The 24,726-nt window shown below is 39.4% G+C and overlaps 1 protein-coding gene across 2 annotated transcripts in view; it reads right to left on the bottom strand.

Annotated features, from left to right (window-relative positions):
* Nucleotides 1-24,726, bottom strand: part of snx6 (sorting nexin 6) — a 66,995-nt gene that overhangs the window by 27,893 nt on the left and 14,376 nt on the right. For both annotated transcript variants that reach the window (XR_012098250.1, XM_073040026.1), the window contains exons 5-9: nt 20,287-20,408; nt 20,076-20,199; nt 17,886-17,981; nt 13,343-13,448; nt 12,330-12,405 (exon numbers count right to left, since the gene is read on the bottom strand). Coding sequence is in view for 1 of the 2 variants with exons in the window: in XM_073040026.1 (XP_072896127.1) it covers nt 12,330-12,405; nt 13,343-13,448; nt 17,886-17,981; nt 20,076-20,199; nt 20,287-20,408 (524 nt within the window). In the remaining variant the exon portion in view is untranslated. The remainder of the gene's footprint in view (nt 1-12,329; nt 12,406-13,342; nt 13,449-17,885; nt 17,982-20,075; nt 20,200-20,286; nt 20,409-24,726) is intronic.

Here is a 24,726-nt window from a genome sequence, read left to right as displayed (position 1 = left end):
AATCTCAGCAAGGCAAATCAGCACTACAGATGTTCTCCAGACTACTAATGCCCAACACATGCACAGCCCATACATACAATGAGTGTTTGGGAGACTGATGGTATGGATTTATCAGCTGCTGCATGAGAACTTGATAGGCACCACATTCCTATTTGCAAACTGTTCAGGTAACAAATATTCAAAGGTTCAAGAACCTGCTGTTACCTGGGGGGGGGGGGGGGGGGAAATGTATCTACACAAGGTAGTAATCAGTATTCATCATGTACAGGGCCCTGGTGAGACCACACCTGGAGTATTGTGTACAGTTTTGGTCTCCAGGGTTAAGGAAGGACATCCTGGCTATAGAGGAAGTGCAGCGCAGATTCACAAGGTTAATTCCTGGGATGTCCGGACTGTCTTACGCAGAGACGTTAGAGAGACTGGGCTTGTACACGCTGGAATTAAGGAGATTGAGAGGGGATCTGATTGCAACATATAAGATTATTAAGGCATTGGACAAGATAGAGGCAGGAAATGTGTTCCAGATGCTGGGAGAGTCCAGTACCAGAGGGCATGGTTTGAGAATAAGGGGTAGGTCATTTAGGACAGAGTTAAGGAAAAACTTCTTCTCCTAGAGAGTTGTGGGGGTCTGAAATGCACTGCCTCAGAAGGCAATGGAGGCCAATTCTCTGGATGCTTTCAAGAAGGAGCTAGATAGGTGTCTTATGGATAGGGGAATCAAGGGATATGGGGACAAGGCAGGAACCGGGTATTGATAGTAGATGATCAGCCATGATCTCAGAATGGCGGTGCAGGCTCAAAGGGCCAAATGGTCTACTTCTGCACCTATTGTCTATTGTCGACTGTCTATGATATGAAGTGAGAAGTAATAAAGGCAACTCCACATCATCTGCACATGCATCAGGAAATGAAATTTCAAAAAAATATATCATTAATTTTTTCCCAAATTCATACAAATATATTTTTATTTCACATCTTTTTTATAGAGCATTAATTCTATAATTAATTCTACATTTTCAACCAACTTATTCAAAAGGAAACTTGCACAAAGCACATGTGAATGTAAAGAAATAAACATCTTTAAATAAGTAAGCCAGTAGGAAATAAGTGTGTATAAATTCCTCCCAGTGCAAACTACCCTGAAAATTTCAGCTTTAATAGCTCCATAAACAATAACCACTGCACATAAACTATCTTACACCAAAAATAATCATTTGCTAGATTGCAAATGCTTCAAGCATTTCAAATTGGAGATTCTCAAGTGTTTTTCTTCTACATTTTGAAATGTGTACAAGTATGTAAACTTCCTGGAATTTCAAAGAATGAGGGATAACCTTATTCAAATATACAAGATCCTAAGGAGGCTTAACACAGTAGAAGTTAAGATGTTTTCACTAGTGAGAGAGTCAAGAACAAGTGGACACTGAGTGGGGAAGGGCAAATTATGAGGCTATAAGGCCAGAACTTGCGGGTGTGAATTGGGATGATGTTTTGGCAGGGAAATGTACTATGGACATGTGGTCGATGTTTAAGGATCTCTTGCAGGATGTTAGGGATAAATTTGTCCCGGTGAGGAAGATAAAGAATGGTAGGGTGAAGGAACCATGGGTGACAAGTGGAAAATCTAGTCAGGTGGAAGAAGGCAGCATACATGAGGTTTAGGAAGCAAGGATCAGATGGGTCTATTGAGGAATATAGGGTAGCAAGAAAGGAGCTTAAGAAGGGGCTGAGGAGAGCAAGAAGGGGGCATGAAAAGGCCTTGGCAAGTAGGGTAAAGGAAAACCCCAAGGCATTCTTCAATTATGTGAAGAACAAAAGGATGACAGGAGTGAAGGTAGGACCGATTCGAGATTAAAGTGGGAAGATGTGCCTGGAGGCTGTGGAAGTGAGCGAGGTCCTCAATGAATACTTCTCTTCGGTATTCACCACTGAGAGGGAACTTGATGACGGTGAGGACAATATGAGTGAGGTTGATGTTCTGGAGCATGTTGATATTAAGGGAGAGGAGGTGTTGGAGTTGTTATAATACATTAGGACGGATAAGCCCCCGAGGCCTGACGGAATATTCCCCAGGCTGCTCCACGAGGCAAGGGAAGAGATTGCTGAACCTCTGGCTAGGATCTTTATGTCCTCGTTGTCCATGGGAATGGGATTGGAGGGAGGCGAACGTTGTACTCTTGTTCAAAAAAGGTAGTAGGGATAGTCCAGGTAATTATAGACCAGTGAGCCTTACGTCTGTGGTGGGAAAGCTGTTGGAAAAGATTCTTAGAGATAGGATCTATGGGCATTTAGAGAATCATGGTCTGATCAGGGACAGTCAGCATGGCTTTGTGAAGGGCAGATCGTGCCTAACAAGCCTGATAGAGTTCTTTGAGGAGGTGACCAGGCATATAGATGAGGGTAGTGCAGTGGATGTGATCTACATAGATTTTAGTAAGGCATTTGACAAGGTTCCACATAGAAGGCTTATTCAGAAAGTCAGAAGGCATGGGATCCAGGGAAGTTTGGCCAAGTGGATTCAGAATTGGCTGGCCTGCAGAAGGCAGAGGGTTGTGGTGGAGGGAGTACATTCAGATTGGAGGGCTGTGACTAGTGGTGTCCCACAAGGATCTGTTCTGGGACCTCTACTTTTTGTGATTTTTATTAACGACCTGGATGTGGGGTAGAAGGGTGGGTTGGCAAGTTTGCAGATGACACAAAGGTTGGTGGTGCTGTAGATAGTGTAGAGGATTGTCAAAGATTGCTGAGAGACATTGATAGGATGCAGAAGTGGGCTGAGAAGTGGCAGATGGAGTTCAACCTGGAGAAGTGTGAGGTGGTACACTTTGGAAGGACAAACTCCAAGGCAGAGTACAAAGTAAATGGCAGGATACTTGGTAGTGTGGAGGAGCAGAGGAATCTGGGGGTACACGTCTACAGATCCCTGAAAGTTGCCTCACAGGTAGATAGGGTAGTTAAGAAAGCTTATGGGGTGTTAGCTTTCATAAGTCGAGGGATAGAGTTTAAGAGACGCAATGTAATGATGCAGCTCTATAAAACTCTAGTTAGGCTACACTTGGAGTACTGTGTCCAGTTCTGGTCGCCTCACTATAGGAAGGATGTGGAAGTATTGGAAAGGGTACAGAGGAGATTTACCAGGACGCTGCCTGGTTTAGAGAGTATGGATTATGATCAGAGATTAAGGGAGCTAGGGCTTTACTCTTTGGAGAGAAGGAGGACGAGAGGAGACATGATAGAGGTGTACAAGATATTAAGAGGAATAGACAGAGTGGACAGCCAGTGCCTCTTCCCCAGGGCACCACTGCTCAGTACAAGAGGACATGGCTTTAAGGTAAGGGGAGGGAAGTTCAAGGGGGATATTAGAGGAAGGTTTTTCACTCAGAGAGTGGTTGGTGCGTGGAATGCACTGCCTGAGTCAATGGTGGAGGCAGATACACTAGTGAAGTTTAAGAGACTACTAGACAGGTATATGGAGGCATTTAAGGTGGGGGGTTATATGTGAAGCAGGGTTTGAGGGTCGGCACAACATTGTGGGCCGAATGGCCTGTAATGTGCTGTACTATTCTATGTTCTAAAATAATTTAAAACTAAAGTATGATTCACTACTATTTGAGAATTTTCTTCACTGATTACTGGATGTATATAGGTGTAATCATTAGGTGTATTTACGCCACCTCAAGACAGCACACATCAGCCATGATGGTATTGAATAGTGAAGCAGATTTGAAGGACTGAGTGGCCTACTCCTGCTCATATTTTCATGCATTTTTGAGTTCATTCACAGGTTTCTGTATTAGTTTCGCTTTCAGATATGCTGTCCTAGAGAAATTTTATTGCGATTAGCAAGATAGCAGCTGGTTTAAAAAAAAACACTGCTGTTGAATACCAGATATCGCTTGACTTAACATGTAGCAAGAATAGGAACAAGGGGAAACACTACATTTCACTCTTCTCGTTATCACAACCCAAAAATGACCTATTTATTCTTACCCTGGTTTTTTTTGGTCTGTTAACCCATCAATGCCAGTAATATTACCTCAGATATTGAGTTCTGATTTTCATTAATAACCTCTTGCGGCACTTTTTTCAGCAATTTATTTTCCAATTTTGTTTCAGATTTCCAGTATCTTTTTTTTTGCATCCAGTGATTCATATTCAACTTTTCTGCCAAATACAATCTTAATAATTTCAAATGATCTGTCAAACAGGTCTTTAAAATGTTACAAATCAACTCTGCCCAATTTTCTGATCACTGTTATTTCCTTAACATTAACACATTTCAGGATTAGCCCTATTACTAACATTTAGGTTAACTGGATTATAGCTCCCTTTCTTAAACACTAATTCCCAAACTACAGATTAACAACCATTGCATCCATCTCCATTTGTACCTCATTCAAACCTTTGGACACAGTTATTTATCACTTTTCATTTCCATCGGTATCTGTAATCCTACTTTAACCCCATCATTCATTCTAAACCTGTAATTCTCTACTCCTTCCAGGAAGATACCTTCTAGAAACATAGAAAGATATGGATTAGGCCATTTGGGCCTTCTAGCCTACTCCACTATTCAATATAAACACAAGTGATTCTGTCTCACAATGAAGTTGCCTCTCTCCTAGAAACTTTGATGCCTTTTCTTAGATCAATTTGTACAGTCTCCTCAAATATATTCAAAAACTTGGTCTTAGCCTTTAATACAGAATTCCACAAATTCATTAAACTCAGTGAAGAACTTTCTCAACTCAGTTATAAATGTCTTGTTCTCTATCCACAAACTGACCCTAGTCCTCACAGCAATTTGTGTTGCTGCAAATTCAGAAATATTACATATGGTTCCCTCATTCAAATCCCTGATAAGCACTAAACAGCTGAGAACCAAGGATTGATCTCTACAAGTACCCCACTCATTGTTAGAACGAGCCAAAACAATCAGCACCTCATGGTCAGCTGAAACCAGTCCCAGGCTGACTTTCACTGGTCATTGCCCCAATCAAGGACTCAATTGCTCTGGGGCAAGTCACTAAATAGTCACACTGGGGAGTACGAGTTTGAACAGAGTGTTGAGACTGGTTTACTTTTACCGAATAAAGGGTTCATTCAAATTCCAGAGTGTTCTATTATCGGCTTTGTGTCTCATCAGTAGTTATAGGCAAGTGAACACAACAAATTAGCGAAGAGGTGCTGTATTATAATTGACACGGCAATTTCAGCAGAAGACTTGTGCATAATTCTACAACAGCAGCAAGCTCAAATTGAAGTGGCACAGCTGAAGTTAATCAAAACCTTAACTAGCAGGTTATCAATGAATCCAAAAATGCTGATGTCAAACACAGAACTCATGTGGGTCAGTTGTTGCATCCATTTCCAGTTTGTTGCTGCTTTAGAGTTATGTTTGATCATGGTTCAAGCACTATGAAGATGCATTTACGAGTTCACCAGTAAAGACTACTCCTGGTACACACACACTTTGCTCCAAAAATTAAGTACTGATGAACATGAACACTATTTCAATTTTATTCTGCTTAAGAACCCATGGTTCCTATCATTTGATTAAACTATCCAACAGCCAACAAGAATTTTTGGAAAACAGTCATCTCTCTTCAGTGTTTGCTACTATTGCCCAAACCTTGTTTAAAAAAAGATGCCAATAACTATCACATATGCCAGTATTGTCGACTGTGAATGTGAAAAGTTCAAGCTGGGTAACATAACTAAAATCCCAGTTCAAACATCTGATTTTTATTTGCAGACTTCAGGCACCTGGTAATATAGATATTCACAAATGACTCCTGGCCAGACTGGAGCAAGACCCTGACGTGACTCTACAAGCTGTCAAGTGTTTGATCAACCTGAAACACAATTCCAACCTGGCTGAACAGACCAAGGTTAATGCAGTGTCCAACGGCCCAGACATTATCACTTAGCAGGTCTCCAAGCAGCCAAACACAGCTTGTTGAAACTGGAGTGTGTGAAATTTATAGAAGAAACTGCCAGTAGAAGAACATTTGCAGCAAATATGATCACTGTAGTCACAAAGGCTTTTGCCATCCTTTGCAATGTTTAAGGCCAGTGGAACACAAGGGCAAAGACGTTTAAAAAAAAATCCACAAGGAATTTAACGGTAATGTTCAAAGTGGACTTCACCCCCAGGAGATGGTACGTCAATATCCTTATGAACAATCGGTTGGTCAAGCTACAATTCAACACTATGCCAGACATCACAATCATCTCCAAGCTCATGTGGCGGGAACTTTGGTCCCCACCAGTCGTCAACTCATCATTCCACCTGCAATGCATTGAGCGGAACCCTCCGGCTGACAAGTGAACTGCACTGCATGGTGAAGCTGAACAGTAATCAAGTTAATGGTATGTTACCCAACAGGCCAACCGGATCTTGGAATAGACTGGATAGACAAGCTTAATCTCTGGAGCATCCCTCTGGATGAGGTCCAGAGGGATGAAGTCTGAAGACATTGGCCATTCAAATCATGTCAGTCAACACCACACCAACATCAATATACAAGGCCATACAACAACAATGCTATGCAGCAGTGTTTCAAAAAGATTTAAGTTGCAGTACCAAACTGCAAGTAGAATTCCATCTCCATCCAGACACAAAACCAATCTTCTGTCCCAAGAGACCAGTACTATACGCAGCCTTACCAATCACGGGCCAAGAACTAGATCACCTACAACAAGCTGGTATGATCAAAGCCAGCAACCACTGAAGTTGACAGCTCCTATTGTTGTTATCAAGAAAGCCACAGTACAATGAGGTTGTGTGCAGACTTCCCAGCTGGTCTCAATGCAGCTCTGGGGACACACCAGTGCCCATTACTGGTACCAGCAGATCTTATCACAAATTAAACAGTGGTCGCTAATTTGCAAAGATGGACTGAAGCCTGGTAGAAGTGGTGGAGAATTCACAGGAGCTTTTCAAGATTACAACACACAAGGGGTTGTTTTCCTTCCTCCATCTGCCTTTCAGGGTAAAGGCAGCTCCTTCAATTTTCCAGCAGTTTATGGATACCATACCGAATGGCATTGATGGTGCTGCTGCTTACCTCAAAGACATCACTGCGATGGGCACAAATTAGGCAGAACTATGCCAATGTCTGGACCAAGTTTTGAACAAACTACAAGACTTTGGATTACAACTTTTGACCGATAAAATGCAGCTTCATGATGTCTTCTTTCAAATATCATAGATAGCATGGTCATCGTGCAAATCCCAAAAGCATCACTGCTATTTTAAAGATGCCTCCACCATCAGATGTCAGCACTTTACGATAATTTTTTGGCATGATCAGTCATTATTCAGCATTTCTCCTAGCAATGCATACCCACCGAATAACCTACTCAACAATGATGCCACATGGAAATGGTCCAAACAATGCCTTGAAGCTTTTGATCAGGTGAAGAATATCCCGTCATCCGACCTTCATTTCAACAGCTGCCAATCATCGTCACAATAGATGTGTCTAACGATAGAGTTGGAGCTGATATATCCCACGTTGTCCCAGATGGTTGCAGCAGAAAGGAACTACAGACAAATTGAGAAGGAGCCTTGGGATTCATTTTTGCTGTGAAGAAATTTCACAAGATGCTTTATGGCTAATGCTCAACTCTCCTTACTGATCACAAACCACTACTGTCCACCTACAGGTCTAAAAAACGACATCCCAGTGTATTCAGCTAACTGTCTACAAAGGTGGGCAACAATGTTATTAGCCTATGATTTTGAAATCAAATAAACAATCCAGAAATTTGGTCTGGCAGATGCCCTGTCCAGACTTAAGAACCACAGGTTAGTGAAAATGAAGATGCAGTTGTGACAGCAATTTCAATTGATTGTGAGTTCGCCAGGTTATACTGGATGCTGCTGAAGGTCTTCCAGTCATGATCAAGATCAGAGCAGAAACAGCTACAGATCCTCTTCAGTGTATCTCCAGTGTACCTCATTGATGGATGTCCAGCTAATGTTGAGGAAGATGTCAAACCCTTCTATTGACGTCATACATCGCTCTCAAGTGTAGACAAATGAAAGTCCTGGCAAGATGCTTTGTGTACAGGCCAGATACAAATGAAGATATCAAAATCCACGTGCAAACTGTGTACTCAGTGCTCTATGGCAGCAAAGAATCCAAGGACAGTCCATCCACAACCATGGCCTCAGGCTACCAGACCTTGGAGTTGGGTACATACTGACTTTGCTGGCCCAGTCAACAGTGTCCAATCAACCACTGTCCTGGTTGACACTTATTCCAAATGGCCAGAAGTATTACCCATGAAGTCCACAACGGAGTCTACCTTTCAACAACTGCTGCACATCTTCACTCGTTTTGGAATTCCATAAACACTTGTTCCTGACAACAGCACACAATTCAGTTCACAGTTTGCTGCATTCTGCCAGAACAGTGGAATTATCCACATCCGCTCACCCCCATATCATCCACAGTCCTACGGCCAAGTAGAGAGGGTTGCGAATATCTTCAAACGGTTGTTTTGGAAACCAAGAGGGCAAGGAGCATCATCCAAGGTTCTAAACACATTCCCACTGACATACTGAATTACAGCACATCCAGGCCTTGAGGGAAAGTCCCCAGCTGAAGCACTTTTGGGAAGAAAACTGTGCAGAGTTGGATGTGATGCTGCCACATCTGAGGCAGCCACGTCATCCTTGGTCAACGATGAAATCATTCATGCCTAGAGCTACAGTGTGGGCCAGACAGTATCATGATGGGCAAGACACCTGGGTACCAGGTCAGGTTGCCAAATGAATGGGGAAAGTGTTTTACAAAACATCGCTGGCATCGCCACGTCAACCAATTGTGGTCATATGCTCCCGAAGGCTCAATAAGTTTGTTGGGCAGATTTTCCAAACAGAGATGGACCTTCATCTCCTCCTGGAAGGGTTTGAATCACACCAACCACCAGCGCCAGCACAGTGGCAAGCAACATCATGGCAAAAAAATTACACTGTCTGCAACCACTAAGGACTAATTGTCAGCATAAACCGGTGGTCTCATTTCAAATCAACCCTTGGCTCAAATCCCACAGGTAATAATCTTCAAGAGGGAGGTGTTACAGTGTGCCAGAACAATCAGCACCTAGTGATCAGCAGAAACCAATCCATTGCTGACTGGCACTAATTGGTTGATGTCCCAATCAAGGACTCAATTGTTCTAGGGCAAACCATTTAACTGGCTGTGCAAGTTTGAATTGAGTTTTGAGACTGGTGTAGTTTACTGAATAGAGGGCTATTTTGAATTCCAGCTTGTTCTGTTGTCTGGCTTCAGGTTTCATCAGTAGTTACAGGCAACTGAATACTAGTCACACCCTGCCAATCTCAAAACTACCCATTTATACATTGTTTTCATTCAAACAATTTTCAACCTGTGCTAGTACATTTCCAACAATCCTGTGTTACAAAGGCCTTCTGAAAACACAAAATAATATACATCCAGTAGTTGTCCTATGCTACTAGTTACATCCTCAAAAATTTTTAATTTACGTCACTTCCCTATTCTTCAGTAATTCCTCTCACCTTCTGTGGGCGTAGTTACATTGGGTTTCTCAGTAGCTTATTGTCAAATTCTGCTTTACCTTCCTTTACTGAAGCTTTAATCCTCTGTTGTTGACTTCTGAAATTCGTCCAATCTTTTCCACCCTTTGCAGACAATATGAACTCCTGAAATTCCCCTTGAATGCTATGGAGGATGATCTTCTTTGCCTCTTTATGTAAGATAAGTTAATTCACCATTAGCCAAAATGGATCAGCCATGTAAACACTGTTGAGTAAGAACAGGCAATGTATCCTGCAGTAACTGACATCCCAAATTCTTTCCAGAACTTACGAAGCACAGGTCAGGAACTTGATGAAATACTAAGCACTTGTATGAATGAGTGCAAGTCTGATACCAGTCTGGTTCAACAGTATCCAGAATAGCATGCCACTAGTACCCCTTTCAATACCAGAAACACTCATTTCCTCTGCCAGTTGAGGCTCTGATCTGCAGCATATGTCACTGACAAAATGTACCTACATTTAGACAAGGAGCCCCTCGGGCTCAAAGATGAATTACTGCAACTCCGGTTTTATGGATCCTGAGGCACCAAAGTAGGCCAAAGTAAAAACTACAGACTCTTGCACTGATGAGGAAAAGTGGCAAAAGCAGGCAGATGGGTAGTTTGTGATGTGCAAAATTGCTGCTTATGCAAAATTTCTGTGTGCTCCCAAAGAATTGTGACCTCAACCCATCATCTCTTTTTTGGGTTCCCAGGAACCTGTTCAAATCTTACATTTCTCTACCACACCGAGCACATCCTTAAATCTTCCTCTGTCCAGTTTGAGTCTTCCTTGAACAAAGCTCAGAACGGAGCATCTGAAGTTGGCCTGTGAAAGGACCCTACTGCTGTTTTGCTTATCCTTCCAGTATATTGATGATTTATGCAGACACAAGCACTTTCCATTGTCCTGAGGTGCCTGCTGAAGGTAGTCCAGGCATCAGAAGCATATAAAGTGTCAAGATCATGGCTGCTTGGTTTTTGAAAAAACAAACATTAACAAAAAGCTTGTGCTGTCTCACCAAAGGTGGTGGTGAAGGTCGCTGACATCTGCCTTTACCAAGAGTTGGATCCAGAGAAATTAGAAGTTGTCCATTTTTTCTCCAGGATTGTGCTTTGAATTGTTATCAGAGGACAGTGTGTTACAGCGTTAGATTTATAGAGGACCTGTCTTTCAGAAGCTGAATGCAAAGCCCAGTGTCTCAAATGTTTCAGGAAGATGTTAGCAATGGCTTGAAGCTTGGTGTCTGACCTGCACAAATGACAATATAGCTTGTATATACCTCAGCCACTAGAGATTGGATAAAATGGTCTGGTAGAAATTTGTCATAAGATGAACAGCTTCCTATTATTCTGATGATTACCCACGTTTACATGCAAAATTTAATAAAGGTGAGATGCAACATTACAGCAAGAAAAAGAAAGAGAATAGTTTTGGGAAAAACGAAGCAACAAGTCAAACAGCAACCCAGTGGTAGCTTTCCCTTTGGCAAGCAACAGGGAAAGCCCCTGGTGGTTGACCTTTAAGATGGTCACGATTGCAGCATCCCCAAGGCCCACCAGAATATCCTCCTCTTCCCAGATGAGGTTGTGGATTGGTGATTTAAGAACTTCACAGCTAAGTTTCAGGTTTTCAAGTGGAAGATACTACATAGCCCGGAGGCCTTGGGACACAGGCTTTCTTGACTTCCTTTTGCTCAGAATTTGTAACAAGGCTGGCCAAATAGACTGCTGAGAGACAGAACCAAGGCCAATTATGTTAAGGTCAGTGATATTGTTAAGGAGGTCCTCGATGCATCTGTTCTATTGGATACGGACCAGCTCCTTGCCTTCAATGAATTCACCCCTGCTCTTCGCTCAGCCCTTGCCACCAATCACAGCAAGCGCAGGATCTCTGGTGCTGCAAAATCCATCTACAACCCAAACACCCAAGATTGCACCTGAAATAAAGTAGGGATTAATAGGACTACTCCGACAAAATCTCCCAAACTCTCAACTTCTACCAACAAGGATGATGGCGAGAGACACAAGGAAGACCATTAGTTCCCTCTTCATAACATACACTGTTCTGACTTGGAAATAGATGTGTCAATATCCTCTGTTACTGGATTTGAGAAATCCATACTCAAGGAGGACTACAGCAAATCAAGGTGGTGATCAGTCAATAAACCATGAAATTGATGCCAATACCCATGAAACCCCAAAAATGAATTAACAAGTATAAAAATGCACCAAATAGAACAACTTGCAAGTCTGGTAGATATTACTGAATCAATGCAGAAAGGACTGAATATATTAAGAATACAGTCAACTAGTCTTACAGAAGTTCTTTTTAAATGCTCACTACACATCTGCAATTTTAAATGTGTTTATTTTAATACCATCCTCTCACCCCATTCCTTCCATTTCCTCTAAAACTACTCACCCTTTCTGGAATGATTACCATGGATCGATATAAATGGATGCACTTTACTTCAGCCTCAAGTTAACATATTTTGTAGTGGAGGGCATCAGAAATCTTACTATCATTAAAGTGGACTTCCAGGTATGTTTACAAAAATACCGCAACTCCTTAACATTTTTTCCTCACTCTTGTCAATAAAACCGAAGAAAATTAAAGCAATATTATCTATTGTCTCAACTATTCAAACAAGACATGCTCTGATTACATGATTTAATGTCCCGTCCAGTAAATGCCAATTGACAATTCAAGTGAAAATGTATTTGGACAAATGAAAATATCTTAAAAATCTTACTTGCATAGATCTGTTGAGTCTTGAGTTCCTAAAGAGTACAATATTGAACTAATTCTACTGTTGTCATCTGCCACATCTGGAAAGAAAAATCATGTACAGTGCTACAGTAAGATACATTTCTCATGAACTGATCAGAAAATTTAGTTTTTATAAACTCCTCATTTAGTCTGCTTTGGTGCACAATTTCAAAACCAATCCTAAATTCATATGCCTAAAGCCAATCCAAATCTATTCCCTTTCCCAATATTTCACATCCTTCATAGAATATTATAATAAACTCTGCCTCATCCCCAATAGTGAACTGAATTTCAGGTTTGTGAAGCTATCTAATAACCAGAACCATAAATATTCTCTTTGACTAATTCAACAATGCTACCAGTTTTACATTGACTGGTTGCAGTCTATCATTCCAAGTTAAATCAATGGCCAGTCAGAAGTTCCTCAGTAAATCAGCAGCTACCTGCTAAATGCAGACTACAATGTCTGCATTTTACAGCCTGTAAATAAGGAATGTGCTTGAAGCCAAGTCTGGATGCAATCTGCAACTTACTGAGCTGAAATTATTCCTATTTGACTCCTCAGCATATCAGCCAGAAATAGCACACCTAGTGAAGCCCCATTCACTGACTAAAAAGCCAAGTCACTTGGGGTATTAAAAATGTAATTATTAACAATTGATAAGATAGCACAAGTTGCCATAAAACATTCCACGGGCAAGCCTTTAGTTTCTGTCATCTTTGGCCAAATCGCTGCACATGGATTACCTTGCAGAAAAGCTGCAGCAGTAAGAACAAGACACTAGGAACCAAAAAAAGTGATGATGGGCAGTGTGATCTGTCCCTACAAATTGGAGGTTACGTTATCTCCAAACAAACAAACATAAATTGTGGTAGTCCATGCTTATATCTTTCCACTAATTACATGCCCCACAGGAATAAGTAAACTACAGTGAAGGGATTCAAAGAAATGAAAATGAACAAAACTTTAATGGATCACATAAAAATGCTACTTACTTTTGTGTGACTTTGTCAATTTGTCAGCTTTGATAGCTGCGTCCTTTATTCTGTTATTATATTCTAGAAGAAAGGTTTTCTCATGCTCGAAGAAATCATCGACATCCTAAAAATATTTTGTATTTAGATTAAAACAACCTAATATGGAATTAAAACACTTCTGCTGAAACAACATTCAGATAGCTGTAAGTTTTCAAAATTACATTTCAACTCTCAAGCTCAAATCATAATAGTTGTCAGTTAAATAGAAGGCCAAATTCTGCATTTTTTAAAGAAACGAATTGCACCTTAACAAGTTTAGAGTCAGAGCCATCGAGCACTATATCACACAAAAAAAAAGTCCCTCTGGCACATCTAGTTGGGGCTAAACTGTTATTCTGCCTAGCCCCATCGACCCACACCTGGACCACAGTGCTCCATACTTTCTCCCATCCATGTAATTATCCAAATCTCTCTTAAATGTTGCAATTGAACCCACATCTAATGCTTCCACTGGCAGCGTATTTCACATTTGAACCATATTCCAGTGAAGATGATCGCACCCCCCACCCCCCCCCGGTAATAATCAGATAAATATTTCACCTTTCATCTTTAACCTACGACTTCTAGTTCTAATCTCATCCAACCTCAGTGGAAAAAGCCTGCTTGCATTATCTCCATCCAAAGCCCTCAGAATTTTGTATATCTCTATCAAATCTTCCCTCCTCCTACACTCCAGGAGAAAAGTACTAGTCTATTCAACCTTTCCCTGTAACTCAGCTTCTCAAGTCCCAGCAACATCCTTGTAAATTTTCCCCGACTCTTTCAATCCTATTGATATCTTTCCTGAAGGTTGGTGACCAGATCTGCACACAATACTCCAAATTTGGCATAAAAGTCTTACACAATTTCAACACAACATCCCAATTCCTCACTCAAAACTCTAATTCATGAAAACCAAAGAGCCACAAGCTCTCTTTATGACCCCATCTTCCTGTGATGCCACTTCCAAATAATTATGGAAGTTTACTCCAGATGCCTTTGTTCTAATGCACTACTCAGTGCCCTACCATTCATTGTGCAAGTTTTACCCTGGTTTATCCTCCCAAAATACAACTCACTTGTCTCCATTAAGTTCCATTTGTCAATTATCAGTCTATTTTTCCATCTGGTCAAGATCCCACTGCAAGCTTTGATAGCCTTCCTCACTGTCCACTATGCCTCCAATCTTGGCGTCAGCTGCTAATTTACTGATCCAGTTTACCACATTATCATCCAGATCATTGCTATAGATGAGAAACAACAATTGATCCAGCACCAATCTCTGAGGCACACCACTAGTCACAGACTACCTGTCAGAAAGGAAACCATCTACTACCACTCTGACTTCTCTCATGAAGCCAATGTTGAATCGAATTTACTACCTTATCCTGAATGCCAAGTGACAGGATCTTCTTGACCAGCCTCCCATTTATGGCTTTGTCAAAGGCCTCGCTAAGGTCCACATAGACAACAGCCACTGCCTTTCCTTCATCAACTTTCCAGGTAAACACCTCAAAATTCTCTAGGATGGTTAACATGATCTACCACATACAAAGCCATGGTGACTATCATAATCAGACCCCATCTATTGAAAGACTTCTAACCTGTCCCATAGAATACCTTCCATTAATTTACCTATAAATTCTCAGCTTACATTTTCCCTGGCCTTTCTTAAACAAAAGGAATAGCATTTGCTATCCTCCAGCACCTCACCCATTACTAAGGAGATATTAAATATCTCTAATAGGGCCCCTGCAAATTCTGCACTAGTCTCTTACAAGGTCTAAGGGAATACCTTGTCAGGCCCTAATTTTTTGATCTTCAAAAGGACCAATTTTGTCCCTTGCAATCCTTTTGCTCTGAATTTACCTGTGGAATACCTTGGGATCCTCCTTCATCTTGTCCACCAAAGCAACCTCATGCCTTCTTTTGGCCCTCTTGATTTCTCTCGTGTACATTTCTTATACTCAAGTGCCTCATTTGTTCCTTCCTGCATATACATCCCCCTCCATCTTCACCAAGGCTTCAATATCCCTTGAAAACCAAGGTTCCTGCTATCTGTTAGCCTTGCCTTTTGTTCTAACAGAAACAAAAACTCTGTACACACAAATATTTCACTTTTGAGTGCCTCGCTCTAGTCAATCATCCCTTTCCCATAAAAAAACTATCCCAGACCACACCTGCCAGATCCTTTCTGACTCCATCAAAATTTGCCTTTCTCCAATTTAGAATCTCAACCCGAGGACCAGTCCTATCCTTCTCCATAATTATCTTAAAAATGGAATTATGATCACTTTTCTAATGTAGTTGTCATCAGGCTAATGCTCTTTGTTTTTAAAAAGCAGACTAACTATTTATTTCTGGATAGCATTAAAGACTTTCATTGAGACAGCACCATTAACTATATCATTGCCTGCTGAACATCAAATCCAGGGAGGAATTGGAAGGGTAATTGAAACTAATGAAAAAAAAAGTTGGATTCAACTTGAAGAATGGGAAGAGCAATACAGAAAGGCTTACAGAAGACCAATGGTGGAGTGCAACAACAATACATAATTTACTAAAATCAAAGGAATGGTCTGTTTGGAAGGTGAAATAAGGCTTCAAGAGATGTAAAAAAAAAACTGGGTGTGACTTGATGGCGCAAAGATTTTAAAACTTTCATCCTGGAGTCATCATAAATCATTAGGGACAGAAACGATAGGCAGAAAGTTAACAGAAAGTTAACTCCAGGGAAGAACGTGGACATTTTCAACATGTTAGGATATTCTCAAGGCCCACAAGGAATTTGTCAGAATTATCATTTGTAAGTAATAAGGGCATAAGAGTTCCAAATATTGAGCAGCTGACGTACAAGAGAAGGTCAAAGTAAGCAAATGCACCTTTTAGTTAGAGGGCAACAATTAGCACAAGTTAGGGAAACCAATATCAAATATCAGGTTAATATAACTAGACATCAATAACAAAATATTGATTAATTCACTGATTTTACAAAAATGATTTGAGAATCTGGAAATCTGACAATGCTTCTTATTTGTCTATGCTTCTCATTTTACAATTTTTTGACTTTTTAGTCAAACCTTGATGTAGCTAAGTACTCTCTCCTGCTTTCACCCCCCCCCAGTCTAGTGTACTGCATCTTCTTTATAAGCAGCAGCTACCTCACAGATAAATATCTGCAAAAGGTCTGAAGTAATACTTTTCACTTGAGATAACAAACCTAAAAGCAATCTAGTGAATAAAATGCAATGGTCATTGCACTAGAGTGTTAGATATGACAAATGAATATTTTCAAAATATTATGCTTAAGTACAAATGGCTATGTAATATTTTTAAAAATGATATTAAAATGTTTTTCAACTTAGATTAAGTTAACTTAAGTAGAACTGTGTGCAACATAAGCAGAAAATTTAATTTAAAAATTAACATGTCAATTGATACTTTTTTTAAAAAAGAGCATTCTTAAAATTAGGCCAGATTTAACTACTCTGCAAATACATAACCTGCATGCTGGCAGCCATGATCAAACCAAGAAGCCATTTATCACCCACGAGGAAATCTGCAGATGCTGGAAATTCAAGCAACACACACAAAATGCTGGTGGAACACAGCAAGCCAGGTAGCATCTGTAGGTCCTGATGAAGGGTCTCGGACCGAAACGTCGACAGTGCTTCTCCCTATAGATGCTGCCTGGCCTGCTGTGTCCCACCAGCATTTTGTGTGTGTAGCCATTTATCACCTTTGTGGTTAAATGTTCAATTTTTTGTGTTATCACTGAAACCACGCATCTCAATTGTGTAATAATAAGCATGTATTAGGAATGGTGTGTTCTTCACAAATGGAAAACTAGCTAATTATGGATTGATGGTTTTCTACTGAAATGTTGACAAGATAGTAACGTTATTGCAGAATAAACATGGACCAATAAGACAACACCACAGTTTGGGAAAACAGCAAGTAATAAACTCAGCACTCCAGCTTTCACCCTATTATATATTTAACCACAAAAGTTAACCAAGTTTCAGAGCTGTAGACTGGAATCTCTACTTTATTGAGAGCTAGTGGGAAGTATTAGTACATCAAAAGAATATTGATTTCTCCCAGCTGTCTCCTCTGTCAAAAATCACTTTCTGCATTATCAACAAAAATAAAATCCCTGTACCACTTGCTAATATCATACTGTTGTGTTTCCTCCTTAGTCGTGCCTTACTATCAACAACATCTGGCAGGAATATCCTGCTCCCTTTTCTGAACAGTCTTCCATAATCACGTGATCAAAAAGCAGCTAATTAGGAGCCATATTATGTTCATGAAATTCATTTTCCCATTGAAACAGTCCAAAAAAACAAAGAAAATCTTTACTTTGAAAGGCTTTTTGCTTGGCCCAAGGTTCAAATGTCTAGAAGAGGCATATAGATTTGCTATATGGTGTCACATAGTTGCCAACAATGCATGTTTACTATTTTAGTCTGATAATTAATTTTTTTAAACGTTAAAATCATTAGAAAATATATGAACACACCTTAACACCTGCAACAAGAACTTCATCAGCTGACTTTACCACATTCTTAAAGAAATCTTCCAGTTTCTCTTTTTTATTTTTTCCTCGAATACTCAACTTTTTTTAAAAAAAAAAATCAAAATAGGTAGTTATTACATCTAGCACAGTATTTGGCCACAAATGTAACTTAATTAACACTCTAGTTTTTTTTAAAAATTGGATTTCTAAAATCATTTCTCCATTTAAAAGTATAAAATAACAAGCACAAAGCTTTACAATGGAATAAAACTTGTGTCTTAGATCTTTATCATCAACTCCAAATGAAAGCACAGGCATTGGCATCAAATTGCTCCATTATATCTGGTGTAATCATCAATCCAGATGGATTTCAACAGATTCAAAATATGGAAAACCTGCAAGGCTTGCCATCAAACCATGCTTTTTTAAAAATCTTTTTAGATAATACAGTAAAACAAAGCACTTCACTAAAGGTCACAATTTAATTTCCTCAAACACCAAGCTCCCCCCTACTGTGGGAAGGAACTAAGCAAACACTTTTATCTGCATTTCACGTATTCAGTTAATTAAATCCTTAAAAATAAACTAAACAGGCAGTCTCAGTCTTCCTAGTTTCCATCAACTTCAACTATTAATCTTCAAGGAGATGGCATCTAACCCTTCCAAAGCTACAGTAATCATTAACTGTTGCAGATAAATTATCACAAATATTAGTGGTTTGTAAGAGGAATTTGATTATCCAATCTTTCAGCATTTTGTTGGACCACTCAAAAAATATTTTGAACATTTAGTGCCAACATAAACAAGCTAAATTAATTTATTAGTTAGCCACTTCAAAATGAATGTCAACTGTTCTGAACTTTGTCTACTAAATCCTGGTATATGGTTAGCAGCCTTATGTTGGAAATCAGTTTCTGAAATCATGAGACTTCTAAGCACATCTTCCTTCACATCAACTTACATCAAAATTATTTGCAGAAAATATAGAAAATGGAAATCTTAAATCTTAAGGATGCCATAAACATCAGAAGTAATTTGATGTTTCCATCACTTAAAATTAAAGCATGTACAAAGTTGCATTCCAAACAAAAACAAAAAAAAAAGGTAAGTAATTCAACACAACACAATTGACTAGATTGTGGTGGTAAACACAAAGTACACTGCAGATGCTGTGGTCAAATCAAGACGTACAAACAAGCTGGATGAACTCAGCAGGTCAGGCAGCATCCGTTGAAATGAGCAGTCAACGTTTCAGGCCGAGACCCTTCCAGTAATTCCCTCCCTCTCCCTTCCACCATCCTACTTTCACTCTGCCCCCTCTTCTAGCTGCTTATCACCTCTCTTATGATTCTGCCTTCTTCTACTACCCATACTACCCTTTCATTCCTTCTTCACCTCTCTGGCCTATCCCCTCTCCCACCCCTTGATCTTTCCTCTGATTGGTTTTACACCTGGCACCTTCCACCCTCCCCCCACCTTCTTTATAGGGCCCCAGCCCCCTCCTTCTTCAGTCCTGATGAAGGGTCTCGGCCCAAAACGTTGACTGCTCGTTTCAACGGATGCTGCCCGACCTGCTGAGTTCATCCAGCTTGTTTGTACGTCTAGATTGTGGTGGACTTAGCCCACTGCCTATAGTGCCCACTGACCCAAGAATTACCATTTCCAAATACTGAAGCCAAAGAAGGCAACTTTTCACATACTGCAAAGTAAAAACTCCAAAATAAAAAATGAGCAAGGCTTTGGGTGCTGTGTCCCTGAGGCTGTACACCCAGAATGCCCTGAAAACACCGTAAAAGACTTTTGAACAACATTTACCTACCTCTGAGAGGAACATATAGAAATATTCAAATAGATTTAAAGGTTTCTATTTTAAATGTTGAAAAATAAATTTTAAAACACTAACAAGTAACCCAAATTTACTTTTTGCAATTTCAAATTCTCTATCATCTTGACCAGCTTGTCACGGACACCACATATGGCTAAGCATGTACTGAAATACAAAATGTGCTGGGGGTTCCTTATGAAACCAAGAACTGTCAATTTGAATTAGTCCTCTAAAGACAACCATTGTCAATATATAGGCATAATACCATGCCTTTATTAACTGCAGAATCTTCATAAATTAGTTAAATGTTAAACTAATCTTGAGTGGGTACTATACATAAAAGACCTTATAAAGTAAACTCAACTGACATCTTGATTATATTCCAAGAAGACATGAAAGTTTAAGTCATTTCGTAGAACTGGATGTGCAGCTACACGACACAAGAATACTTCATGCATGGCAACAGTTTTCTTGAATATAGCCAGGTACTCGCTGTGAAAAGAAAATAATTTAACATCACAATTAGCAACTGCACGGCAAAGTATTGACTTGTTTAATCTGCACGTATATCATGCTCACGCTTCAAGTTCTTGTTTCATCTTTGTGAATTCCTCCTTGGTCATTGATCCTTCTCCTTCTCCAAGTTTCTGCAGTTTATCCCTTGAAGCATCAAAGTCAGGCTTTGGAGGTGCTGGTGGGATCTGTTGATACAGTATTTAGCTTTTATTAGTAACTTGCTTCATGTTCAGCATTGCTCTACTTTTGACCTACTGGAAGAAATATGGCTACAACTGGAAGCTGTGAACTGATTTTCATTCTCAAATCAAAATTACCTTTCAAGTTGAAATATCAGACAGTACAATGAGAACTCATGGTAGCCACTGTGGGTGTATTTAATCAAGTTCCCTTTACACACTTAGTTTCTAAAATTGTTCTTTTGTACCAACATTATGGAAGATCCTTGAAAACACAAGGTCAGTATATTTGTATCAGTAGAAGTATTTTAGCTCCATGCTCTGTAAAATGCAAGATTTACATCCAATTACCACCTATTAAGATCCTAAACTTAGCTTTCCTATTTAATAACCATCCATCTTTAGAGAAATTCTTTCTCTAGTAACCATGAAATTAAACTGGACAGTAGATGGGAGCAAAGTCAACCTGAAGAGTCATAAAAGAGGATGAGGAAACTACATCTAAAAAGATCACTTTGAATCAGTGATAAAGTACATGCAAGCTCATCAAGAGATAAAAGTCTGTAGGAAATAGCAACAGAATTAAGCAATTTGTCTTGTGCCTGGTCTACCATTCAAGAGTAACAAGGCTGAATTTTTAACCTCAGTACAACTTTCCTGTAGTAAATCCATAATTTGTTTCCCTTAATGTCCAAAAATCTACTGATGTCTATCAGTTTCCACAGCCTTCTTGGATTAGGAATTCACTCCTTTCATGAAGAAATTCCTTTTCATCTCAATCCTGAATGGCCAGTCCTTATTTTGAGACTAACTCTCCTAGTTCTAGGTACTAGAGCTTGAGAAGATCTCATTTCTGTATTTATTATTTCAAGTGTCTTCAGAACTTTGTATGCTCCACTGAGATCGTCTCATTTGTTTAAACTCTGAAGAATGCAGGACAATTCAACTTGCTCTCTCCATTACAAGAATCAATTGTGACCTTCATTGTACTTCTACCACATGTATATCCCTCCCAAGTTAGCAGGATCAAAAAGTTAGAATATTCTAGCATCTTACTAAATTTCTGTAAAAATCCTTTACTCTTGTAATAAAAGGACAATTATCATTTGATTTCCTAGCTGCTTCTACACCCTTACATTAACTTTCAATAATTGTACTAGAATACCTGTAGGCCACTCTCAACACAATTTTATTCAAAAAAATGCTGATCTTTCCATCAAAACAAATTTCATATTTCAATTAAATTCCACCAACATAGCCTGTCAATATCCACCCCAAGCTCCTCTGCAATGTTCCCATTTTACAAAGCCACTCATTTTCAGATCATTGGTAGACCCAGATATATTATGCTTGTTCCTCTCATCCAATAGATAAAGTTTGGCAACCATAAGGAACCCAACCCCGATCCCAGCAGCATCCCACTAGCTAACCAAGTTAAAATTGTCTTTTTCCTGTTTTCTGTCCACTTTAATCAATCCATTGCATATATTAAACAGATTTCCATGTGCTCAAATTTTATTTGATAACCTCCTTTGTAGCACCCTATCAAAAACCTTTTGAAATTCTAAACACACCAAATCATTTTGCTTCCATTGTCTCCATTTGTATCACTTTCAAACCTTTGGAATGAAAGTCAGTTTATGGGGAATAATCCACTTTCAAAGCTGTTAATTTCTCCTTTTTTTAGAATTTTTTTTAAAACTTGTTTATTTCTTTGAGATCTTCATTTACTCGAGTTGTTGCTTGCCACTATTTCTGAGAAACTGAGGCTTCCTACACAGACAATTCAAAATACATAATTTCCATAATTTTCCTATCATCTCAATGGAATCTACACTAACTTTGCTGTTTTTTTTAAAACTTGCCTGTAAAGCCTTTTACAGTCTGCTTTTATATTCCTTGCTCTATTATTCATTCTACTTTTCTACCTTCCCTTATCAATGCTTTAGTCTTCCTTTGCCAAATTCAAAATAAAAATCTAATGCTCATTTCCCCTTTGGCAACAATGGCATTTTTCTTTGATTTAATAGCATTTTAAATTTCCGTGGTAGTCATAGCTAAACCACTTCCTTTTGGATTTCTGTTGTAAATTATGTATTCAGACTGTAGAATTAGCAATTGTTTATCTACTTTCATACCTCTAACTCTAGTTTCCCTATTGACTATAGTTAGTTCACATCTCATGCCTTTACAGAGTTTGCTTTTAACTTTAAAATCTTAGTTTTGAATTGAACCAAATCACTTCCAATATCAAATTTTATCATACAACTCTTTTGAAAGGCTTGTTTTCTTGTTTAATGCGATATGTACCCTCTTCTCATTACTACCCTCAGTGAGGAGGTACAGAGCCTGAAGACCCACACTCAATGTTTTAAAAACAATTTCTTCCTCTTCACCAGATTTCAGAATGGACCATAAACACGACCTCACTATTCCTCGTTTAGTTTTTGCAACTTATAGCAACTTTTGTCTTGCAATGCACTGCTGCCACAAAAATACAAATGTCTTGACATACATCAGTAATAATAAACCCAATTCTGATTCTAATGCGACCCCACTATTTCAGAAAGGCAGCACAGACGTCAACAATCGACCAGCTAGTATCATTAGTAACAGAGAAAATAATGGAATCTGTAATGAAGTAATAACAACTAGAAAATAATACGATTCAGCTGAATCATATGGATTTATGAATAAGTCCCTTAAAAGTAGTTTGAATAGCAAGGTTAGAGCCTGTGGAACTGAGGGAAATATACTAGCAGGGACTGAATTGATTAACAGACAAAGTAAAGAGCAGGAACTAACTAAAAGGTGATTCACAGATTGTGAGGCAGTGTCCTGTGGGGTAATAAAAGGGTAGGTATTGTTTGGCTGAGAAAATAAATGTCATATTTCCATATTTGCTCATGATACAAAGTGTGGGCTTGTGAGTAGTGAGGAGGGTATAGCAATGTTTCATGGGGATATAAACAAGCAAAGTGAATGAGCGAGAACATGAAACGTTTAATGCAAAAATGTGATGTTCTCCACTTCGGTGCGCAAGTAGTATATTACTTAAATGTTGATATTCAACATTCAAAGGTGCCTAGTTGTCTTTGTATACAAAACAAAGTTAACCTGCAGGGGCAGCAAGCAATTAAGGCCAAATGATGTGTCATCTTTAATGCAAGAGAAATTGACTATAGGAGGGGACACCTCATACTGCAATTATAGAAGGCTTTGGTGAGGCCATTCCCCTGTATGCAGCTTTGGTTTTCTTATGCAAAAAGGATAAATTTGTCACAGAGTACAATTTGTTTCTCTTTAGGGTGATGGGTTTACTGTTCAAATAGAGTTTGCATGGACTCCTAGAGAGTTCAGAGGAAAAGGCACAGAATCCTTGTTAGAATGCAGGAAAGATGTTCCTCAAGACAAGAACTAGTCTTGAAATAAGGGAAAAGACACTTCATACTGAACTGAAGATGAGCATCTTTGGAGTGTGGTAATTCCCCACTCAACAGGCTTGAAGGCTCAGATTTTTGAGTTCAGGTCACTGAATACATTAAAGCGATCAATAGATTAGTAGAAATAAAGGAAATCTAGAGACTTTGGGATATTGCAGACAAAAAGAACAGATAGAAGAATAGCATGTTCTTGATGAATGGCAGAAAAGCCTTAAACTGCTAGACAGCCTGCTCATATTTCTTGCATTATCTTTAACAAGGGGACATCAAGGTCAAGGCTACCCTTAGTTACCATTTTCTGAATGACGTCAAAATGTACAATGCCTTCACAGAAGGTACAGTTTACATTAACTTATTTACATATTTGTCCAAATTTATCTAAGCTTTCCTAAATTTTATTCTTCTGTAATATTACTTAAATTGATTCCATGACGTGGTCCCAATCTTTGCTGCTGAGGTAATCCAATCCGCTTTATTTGGACAAGTGAGTCAAGAGATATGTTGAGACCATGAATACATGGTATTGAGATTGGGTCAGCCACGACCGTATTGACCAGCGGAGCATGGTTGAAAGGGCTGAATGGCCACCTCTTATTTCTCAGGTTATTATGGCCATGCTCCACTCTTAACAACTACTTTATTCTTAGATGCTCTGTATGCAACAGGGCTTAATACCCACTGATTTTGTAGCTGCTGATCTGCACATTTGTGGGGTTGACTGTGCATTTCCGAGTCTGGAGCTTCACATGGATCCTCCAGAGAATCCTCTTCTGGTGACTGGTAAATGTTTACCATGAGTTTAAATATCAAAAGCTGGGCTATGTCTGGAGCCACGGTTCAGATAATGGGCAGATGGGGGAGGGGTCTAGAGTGCGTGTTTT

The sequence above is a fragment of the Hemitrygon akajei genome, chromosome 3, assembly GCF_048418815.1.
Source record: "Hemitrygon akajei chromosome 3, sHemAka1.3, whole genome shotgun sequence".
In the NCBI taxonomy this organism is placed as follows: domain Eukaryota; kingdom Metazoa; phylum Chordata; class Chondrichthyes; order Myliobatiformes; family Dasyatidae; genus Hemitrygon; species Hemitrygon akajei.
This window is presented reverse-complemented; position numbering and strand designations above follow the sequence as displayed.